Raw genomic sequence first — 10220 nt, forward strand, 5'->3', positions numbered from 1 at the left:
CTATTCAGTAATACATAAGTATTAGGTTTTTATTATTATTTATTTAATTAAATCACTTTAAAAACAGACAGAAACTAACAAATTGATAATCAAAGTGACAATCAGTGGAAGTGATTACTACACCAATTGAAGACTTGGAAAGACAATTGATTTGGTTGTCCACACAATAACTATAAGATATATCTGATTGGTATTTGATGTCAAGTTTTTTCTTCGTCTGCAAAATTGGGATTTCGGCCGACAAAACATATATTGTGTCTTAAAAAAAGAGTTGATTGACGACAACATCTTCGCCGAAGAAACAGACATGACGTCCTCGGAAGCATTAGTGGTGACCGAACACATTGATTGGGCCAACTCGCTGGACGACGACGAACTGATGGCTGATTACGATAATGACGACAATAATAGCACACAAACCAAGATTGTCTATAAGACTATGACAACAACAACAACAGAAAATGCGGCCACAAATGACCGGCAGATTAGCGACGAAGAACTCTATTCGCTGTATCAGTCGTTTGACATCAATTTCGACGAAGTGACCAAAAAGTATACGAATTGGCGTTTGGATGTCATTCATATTCGTGGTGTACAAGACATGAGTTCCGAGGATGTACTCAAATATTTCGACGACTTTGATCCCAATTCTATTGAATGGGTTAATGATTTGTCGTGTAATATACTCTTTGGCGACCGTAAAGCAGCTGCCATTGCGATGACAACGTTGACCACATCGTTGATATTGAAGACCAGCGGCGAAGTCTTAGACTATGATATTGGTATTGAAGTTATTGATGCAAAGTCGCTATCAGTTCCCGTACCTCCTGGACATCGATGGCGATTAGGTGTAACTCATTCTAACTCTAAGGCACTTTTATTGAGATTTGCCACCAATTCTGATAGAAAGGTTCGCGGATCTCGCGGTATAAGTGAATATTATGTTAAATATGGTTTACCACTGAGTGATGATATCAAAGTGGCTACAAATGCGAAAAAACGACGATTTATTAGACATCAAGAAGCAGAAGTAGAAGAAGGAGAAGATACTGAAGAAATAGTAGAAGAATTAGATTCCGAGTTTGAAATGAAATCCAAACGTCTGCGGCTTCGGATGAGAGCCGATGAAGAGGAACAGCAGTCCGTTAGGAACAGACTGTCACTTAAGAACAAGAGATTTAATATTAATCGTGATAATGATGTTCATCAACAACAACAAGAAAGAAAGTCTATTTGGGAACGACTAGGCTTGGGATCAGTCAATGATGTCGTCAATGAAGACATTAAGAACAATGACGACGACGACGCAGTGTTGCAAATATCAGTCGACAACAGAACCAATTCGAGAACCATTTGGAAGGATAGACCGATGCGGTCGACAATATCTGTGGTCAACAAACAACAAACAAAGAATGTCTTGTATGACAAAAATGATTTGCGAACTAAAATCACAAAAACAAAATCGTTTTGAATTAACAAAAAAAAATAGTTATACTTACCGTATATTTAATGATTAAAGTAATGTTTTTATAAATTTTAAACATTTGTGTCACACAGTATTTTAATCATTTATACAAATTATAAATTAAATTTACAAAAATATTCAATATCTAAATAAAAATCGATTACAATATAAAATTTAATTTAACATACAATAAAATTTGCATTACTGGTACTATACTTAATATTTTACCGGTAATATAAATTTATTTATTATTTACTATACAATATTATTGTTGTTATTATTATTTATAAAAATATAGAAATTACTACTGTATTTAGAATTGGATAAATTATTATAATTATTTAAGTAAATAGTTGATAAACTTATCAATTTACTAAATAAAACTATGATAACAATTTTAAAAATTTTATATAAAATCTATCTCAAAAATACTGGACATTTGATTTTATTAAATTTTTTAAAAACATAATACATGGACGCTAACCAAATAAAAACTATATTTACAGTAATTGTTGTTTATATAGCAAATGTTTCAAAATTTGATACTACAACCGGTAATTAATATTTAAATATATTTACCTTAATTTTATTCGTGAAAACATAAATAATTGAATTTATATGAAAACGTATCTATTTAATTAAATATAATATAAAGGTATTAAATTAGAAATTTTTAAAAACAATTCATTAATCATAAATAAATTTTATTTTATTATCTATATCATTAATTAAGACTACATTTACTATTTTAAAAATGTAAAAAATACTGTAATAAAATTATAAATTTTGAATTAGATTATATATTAAATGAATTGTTTATAACAAAAATTATTTATTTATAATAAGACTAATAAATATAACATTAAAATAGTTTAGAAAATTTAATTAAAAAATTATTGTATTATTAGTTATAATACTCTAATAACGTAATATAAATTTTATTCTAAATATATTATTTTAAATTAATATTATTTCAAAAATATAATTTTTGATTGGATAACTCATAAAAATAATAATTTTTAAATACAATAATATTATCAATTTAATGGCTAATCAATATATCTTCGATAAATTGGAAACATTTTGATATTAAACAAATTAGATTAGAATAATAATAATTAATGTCAATTAATATTATTATTTATTACTTATTAAAATCATAAATTTATATAATTAATTTTTAGTTAATAAAGAAATCATTAAACATAAAAAATATATACAGGTTTTAGTTTTTTATAGATTTATTGAATAATTATAACATTTAAATCATAATTTTGTTGTCGTTTTATATTCATAAAAGTTCATAATTTTCCCAGTTTGCTGATAATTCCCATGAAATCTATAGGTATTATACTACCACTTATTAAACCCTAAGCAACTCATTTTATTATTAATTAATTTTAATTAAATTAAAACAAATATTTAAAATTCTATAAATAAATTGGGAATTTGTTATTAACTTTATTGTAAATCATTTATTAAGGTTAATCATGTGATGTTGAATGTGATGCTGTAAAGTGAGATAAGTCCGATTGTATGGCTAAAAATGCATTGATGTCTTCGGCATCTAAACAGTCAAACGATAATAGATGATACAACTGATTTAGACGATTGTTTGGCTCATTGTTTGGTCGGTATTTAGCAGACAACTTGTCAAACAAATAGTTATTTAGTCCAATATTGATGACACCTCTTTCTGTTTCTGGTTTGGCCATCAATCGGTCGAAATTGTTGTCAACAAATTTCTTGATATCGCCGATCACTTCGTCTAACTGATAGTCGTTCGCCAATTGGATTACCTCTTGGATATTGTCCATCGAAATCACTGACTTGAGGTGTTGTCCAACACTTGTTATCAATCGTTTCAATTGATATCTATCGGCGACTTTAAGCACATCCTGAATGTGCACCAAATCGTTGTCTTCGCTGAACATCAATCTCTCCATATATATGAAGGCAACCATCACTTTGAATGCCTCGGGAGTGGTGTCTCTGATTTCAATGTGATTTGCGTCCGATTCCCTCCAGTTTCCTGAAAACATTTCCCGAAACACAACACTCTTGGCTGACATTAGAGCAATAATTGCTGGTATTTGTTGACCATTGATGACAAATATAACATCACTTTTTTCAAAGTTGAACAACAGATCCAATTCGGGATACAATTCTGTTTCCATTTTCTATTGTCCAACAGATGTCTGTAATAATAAGTTTTTAATAAAATTTTTAAATAACGGTTAAATTTTTTATTTAATTGTTATTTTTAAAAAAAAAAGTTTATATATTGTTGAAGTTAATTAACATTGAATATACAGTATTAATAGTTAGAGATTAAAAAAATAATTGATTAAAATTATACCAAAAAAATAGTTTAATTAATAAATAATATTTTCTAAGATTTTTATGTTCGCTTAATTGATAAATTATTATTGATTTTTTTTGTTACTAAAATTTTACAATTATTCATAAATTAATATTCATAATAGTAATTTTTAAAATTGTAATTTTCATTAACATAAATATAATAGTATTATCGGTTTATGTAATATTGAATTTATTATTAGTTATATATTGTATATAAATTTATAAACATTATATTATCTATTAGGTATATACAATAAACTGCATATATGTACTTAAATTGAGTTTGACTTAGCTAAATTTAAATTTGTTTCCGATTTTATATGCAGATAAATATATAAAGTATTTTAGATTATTATTATTTATATAAATTTACTGATATTTATAATTAAAATTAAATTTATAATTAATTATCGATTATTAAAACTATTTCAGTTTAGTTGTACTAATTTAAGTGCTAATCACATTATCACATGAAAAAAAACTATTTAATTTATGAATAATTAGATAAAATATATAATATATTCTATTATATAGAAAATTTCAAAAATCAATTTATATATAAGATTATAATTTATATTTTTGCAAAAATCATTGATCATAAATAACATAAGTAAACGTTTGTATATAAGTAATTATAATATAAAGATATAAAATTATATTTTGTTCAATTAATACATAAATCAAAAAACAAATTAGATTTTAATGTCAATATCATTAATTAAGAAACTATAAATAAATTTTCTATTTTTCAAAATGTAATAATAATAAAACTATAAAATTTTCATTTCATTGTAAATTAAATGAATAATTTATAACAAAAAATTATATACTTATAAATATAATTAATAAATATAATTACCTGTATTTAAAAGTTTAGAAAATTGTAATTTAAATTGATATATATATATATATATATATATATATATATATATATATATATATATATATATATATATATATATTGCCATTAGTTCTTAATAACATTAAATTGAGTTAAAAACTTTTTGTATAATTTTCAAATACAGTACAGTATTTCATTATTTTCATTTAATATTAATTTAAAGCATTTCAGAGGATTTTATTCAAATAATAATATTAAACACTAATTTATTATTGAAAATTGAAATTTATTATTAAAAATTGTTCAAAAAATAATTTCTAGTATATTAAATATTATTATCAATTTAATGGCTAATCAATATATTTCCAATAAATTGGAAACATTTTCATACAAACATTTTGTTATTCATCGGACTATCGATGACTATGTTAATCATCGAAAGCATAAGAAACGCCAGATTTATAATATAATTATCAAATTTATGGTATTTTTGGTTTGTCTTCGATATGGTGTTTCGGCAATTGATAACCGACCTCATGTCCGAGCACTGGTAGCCGATGCCAATTACTTATTAACTAAACCTAAAATATTAGCCGCAATATTTAGTGACTGTACTCTTGTAATGTTTCTCATTGGATTCATCTATCAATATCACGAGTGGACCAATCAATGGTATCTTTTATATTTTATCGATGATTACAAACAAAATAAATTACAACTAATGCTTAATAGAAAACATTATAACAGATTTACAATGTATTTGAAATTTTTTGTTAATCATTATATAAATCAGTCGTATTGGACTAATATTATACTACTAAATAGTTACATAAACTATACAATGATTTTGGCATATTTGGATCCAGACTCTGGATTCAATATAATTAGTTTAATAATTGGTATGATAACCAATTATTACGCTATTGAACAGTTAGCTGCACTGGCCATCAATGGTTTGGTATTATTTTTTATGATAAGCTGTTATTTAAAATACATTTTAATTGAAATTACAAATACCATTGTAATAGCTATTAAAACTAATAATTATCGACTATTAAATCATGCAATTAATGAACACAAAACAATATCATTAATTATCAAACAATGTAACCAAACATATCAATATGTTATGTTTATATTATATTATATATCAGTGCCGGGGTTTGAGTTACTTTTATATTTTATTTGTCATAAGGATACGACATCGTTATCCCGGTGCATATTTGGATCCAGTTTTATACTTCTATTTAGTGTATTATTTATGAAAAATTTATTGTCCACTTGGATATCGACATACGCTCACAAACCATACGCTTTACTTTACGAAGCAATTGCTAAAAATTCACATCCATTTCAAAGTAAATATAAATTATTGCAATTCATTGAACACTTAACGACACCAGAGATTGGTTTTTATTGTCTGAATATATTTCCAATGAATAACTGGGAATTTACTCTATTTGTTATTAATTTTATTGCTAATCATTTATTAATATTAATGAATTTTACTTAATTTAATATATTTGTTAATTTTTAAAAACTAATTATAAAATTTTAATACTCAAAAATAAAATAAAATCTTTGTATTATATTTTAAAAACAATAACTACTAGTACTTAAATTTGAATATTTTTTACATAATTATTTGAAAATCATTGACGAAAATTTCTTGCGTTATTAAAATCATATTATTTTAAGTCAAAATATATTTCCAATGAATAACTGGGAATCTGTTATTAACTTTATTGTTGATCATTGAATGAGATGTTGTAAAGTGAGATCAGTCTCCGATTGTATGACTAAAAATGCATTCATGTCTTTGGCATCTAAATAATGAAACTATAATTTTCCGATTGATTCCGAAATGTTATCCAATTCGACTGATTTGGTTGATTGTTTGGTCGGTATTTAGCAGACAACTTGTCAAACAAATAGTTATTTAGTCCAATATTGATGACACCTCTTTCTGTTTCTGGTTTGGCCATCAATCGGTCGAAATTGTTGTCCACAAATTTCTTCATATCGCCGATCACTTCGTTTAACTGATAGGCGTTCGCCAATTGGATTAACTCTTGGATATTGTCCATCGAAATCATTGACTTGAGGTATTGTCCAACACTTGTTATCAATCGTTTCAATTGATATCTGTCGGCGATTTTAAGAACATCCTGAATGTGCACCAAATCATTGTCTTCGCTAAACATCAATCGCTCCATATATATGAAGCCTACCATCACTTTGAATGCCTCGGGAGTGGTGTCTCTGATTTCAATCTGATTTGCGTCCGATTCCCTCCAGTTTCCTGAAAACATTGCCCGAAACACAACACTCTTGGCTGACATTAGAGCAATAATTGCTGGTATTTTCTGACCATTGATGACAAATATAACATCACTTTTTTCAAAGTTGAACAACAGATCCAATTCGGGATACAATTCTGTTTCCATTATCTATTGTCCAACAGTTGTCTGCAATAATTAGTTTTTTTATAAAATTTTTAAATAACGGTTAAATTTTTTATTTAATTGTTAATTAAAAAAAATTATATATTGTTGAAATTAATTAACATTTATAATAACATTTTTTTTAAATAAAAATTTTCATTTATTGAAATTGTTATCAATTTATTTATAATACAAAATAAAAAAATTCAAATATTGTGCCAAAAAAGGTGTATATATTAGAGGTCTCAATCACTGTCATAACGGTTAAACATAACACAACACTAACAGAGAGAGAGAGAGAGAGAGAGAGAGAGAGAGAGAGAGAGAGAGAGAGAGAGAAAAATAGTATAGAGACCGACAGTTTTACCAACATTTAAATGTTATACTAAATTTATTTTTTAAAAATCAGGAACAAATGTATATTATAGACAGCCAGTAGAAAATTATTTGCCCTAAACCCACCCCACACCCCCCACCCGCCCAACCATTTCATAACCTCACACTCATCCCATACTAACCGTAACTAAATAATAATTAAGTAATAAAACTAACATTTTATATACTATATATATAAAACTGCATAAAACAATACTTTTTTGCTGGCTGTCTATAATATACATTTAAGCCAAAAATCAATATTACTAATAAAATAAATAACTAAAATAAAAATTAAGATATTTATTAATTATGTAATATAATTTTAATTTTTGCTTCATTTTCATTTTCACAAATAAACTTATTATAAATCATCATTGTTATATAAATGTCATGTATAATTTATAATAAAATATTTATTAAGTTTTTTTTGTACGCATATTACTTATATAATATATTAAATGAAATAAAATTAATTGATAGCTCTCTCTCTCTCTCTCTCTCTCTCTCTTTCTTTCTCAATAAATTTTTAAAAAGTTTTAGCCTTTTAAATGTTACTCAATCAATGAGAGGGCAGTTGTTTTCCGGGGAAAATATATGTGTGAGATATATATATATATATATATATATATATAGAGTGTGTGTCCCTCTCATATTTTGTGGACATATCCGGTGACCTTTTATGTGTGTGTGTGTGTGTGTGTGTGTGTGTGTGGCTGTAGATGATAAACATGTTTACTAACGGAAGCTATCATATTATAAGTTATTAATATTAAAATGTTTTGGATATTTATAAATTAAAAATTTTATACAAACTATTATTTAGATAGAAAATAATTAATCATTAAATATTGAATATATATATAGAGAGTAGATGTATGTAAAATTTTTTTATTTTTCGGTAATAGCTTTTAAGTACAACATTTTAGCGCAAAACTGATTTGATTGGCATTCACTGTATCCATGGGTCAGGTATTTGGGGGGAAAAAGACACATCAATACTGGTATGTGTGTTGTGCTCCTTAACTCTGGTACTAAACAATAGTGAACCTCTAATATAATGGCCCATAAAATAGACAATATATAGTACTCTAGTGTAGGTAGACCTCCTGATACCTAATAAAATGCTATTTAGTTAATAATACTAATAATAAACGCATAGTTTTTGCATTTATTTATTATTAATATTATTTAAAGTCAAATATTATAGATTTTTAAATATTTCAATTTGATTTGATTTTATATAAATTTTATAAAAATATATTAAATATTGACTATCAATGACTATTTTCAATGCTGTAGACAAACAAACTTATCAATAATCAGTTTTTTCTCTATTGATAATAATATAATTCAATATTTATAAAAAATATTAAATTATTGCTTAAATAATCACATTTTGCTTGCGATTTGAATATTGTTTTATTTAATTTATTTGAATAACAAATTTAATTTATATATAAAATTAATTTTATTATCAAAAAATGCATAGTGCACTTCAACGTTGTTAACCATAAATTATTATTTTAACTAAAATATATTGCATTTAATAAATCATTGTTTTCAATAACATTTTTTTCCCAACCAAAACATTGTATCAAAAAAAAAATAATACTAGCATTTATATACTATATATAATATACATTGTATATTGAATTTTATTTTTTATTTTTAAAAAAATATGATAAAAAATAATTAAATATCCATAATATGATAATCCTTTTCATTAATAATTATGTTTTATTACACAAAAAATATATTTGCAATAAAAATAAATAAAAATTGCACAGAAAAAAATTATAAAAAAACTAAATTTTTAATTAAAGCAAAATAGATGTTTAAATAGATAGTAAAAGAAATTTTGTTTTGAGGTACTATTTAAGTAAAAAAAACTATGAAATAAAAATAAAATAAATATAAAAATTAATTAATCAAAACAACACAACCAAGGTATATTTATATATCATATACTGTATCTATATATGTATTGAATATACATATATATATATATTTAGCAAATATAACTGAACAGGTATGTTTATATGACTGTGCATATAATAATAATAAATTTTTGGTGTGACCCTGAAAAGTGATTGTTTGTGGACAATAGATTGGTTGTATGTTTCGTACAAATCAATATACATTACTATACAAGCGGGCAGTATCTTAAAAATAAAGAGCAGCGGCGATGCATAGCAACAAACATTACTAAACTGGACAAATGACCATGGTCAATGGTTTTTAAATGACATTATAAACTCAATGTTTCTATTCTATTAGATTATGCTTGATCATTTTTGTTGTGTCAATTTTATAAATTGTCAAATTAAAAATTTATTTTTATTAAATAATTAGTTTTTAATAGTGTCTACTAACTACATAACTAACAACTATTAAAAATAATAATAGACTTATAGTAACTATTAATTTAATAACTTATTAGACTTATTAATCAGTTTGACCCACACTCCCACCCCTCCATCAATGGTCAATCTACTTGATCCAGGACAATTCTAGCAAAACTATTTGAACGACCATTTGGGGGAATAATCAACAAATAATAATCAAAACACCTGAGCTATTAAGTGTCAATATGTTTTTATGACACCTGTTTTTTCAGACACTATCCCTAGTAGTAGTAGTAGTAGTAATAGCACTGTTGCTGTAGTTTTGGTTATGAATAGCCCGAGGCTATAGACCCCTTGAGATAATATGTGGGCCAACAATAGCA

The 10220-nt window shown here is 25.1% G+C and overlaps 2 protein-coding genes across 2 annotated transcripts; one reads left to right on the plus strand and one right to left on the minus strand.

Annotated features, from left to right (window-relative positions):
- The first annotated feature begins 51 nt into the window (after positions 1-51).
- Positions 52-1551, plus strand: LOC128957661 (uncharacterized). Its single transcript, XM_054303466.1, has one exon. It carries the CDS (start codon positions 308-310, stop codon positions 1469-1471), a length of 1164 nt encoding a protein of 387 aa, XP_054159441.1. The 5' UTR covers positions 52-307; the 3' UTR covers positions 1472-1551.
- A 4945-nt stretch (positions 1552-6496) lies between these two features.
- On the minus strand, positions 6497-7117 carry LOC128957789 (speckle-type POZ protein B-like). Its single transcript, XM_054303602.1, has one exon. It carries the CDS (start codon positions 7115-7117, stop codon positions 6497-6499), a length of 621 nt encoding a protein of 206 aa, XP_054159577.1.
- Between the last annotated feature and the right edge of the window lie 3103 nt (positions 7118-10220).

This window comes from Oppia nitens, unplaced genomic scaffold (assembly GCF_028296485.1).
Source record: "Oppia nitens isolate AA-2021 unplaced genomic scaffold, nextdenovo-longstitch-racon4-pilon3 scaffold3_pilon_pilon_pilon, whole genome shotgun sequence".
NCBI lineage: Eukaryota > Metazoa > Arthropoda > Arachnida > Sarcoptiformes > Oppiidae > Oppia > Oppia nitens.

Coding starts and splice junctions, on each gene's coding strand:
- LOC128957661 (XM_054303466.1), top strand. CDS start 308: ATGACGTCCTCGGAAGCATTAGTGGTGACCGAACACATTGATTGGGCC.
- LOC128957789 (XM_054303602.1), bottom strand. CDS start 7,117: ATGGAAACAGAATTGTATCCCGAATTGGATCTGTTGTTCAACTTTGAA.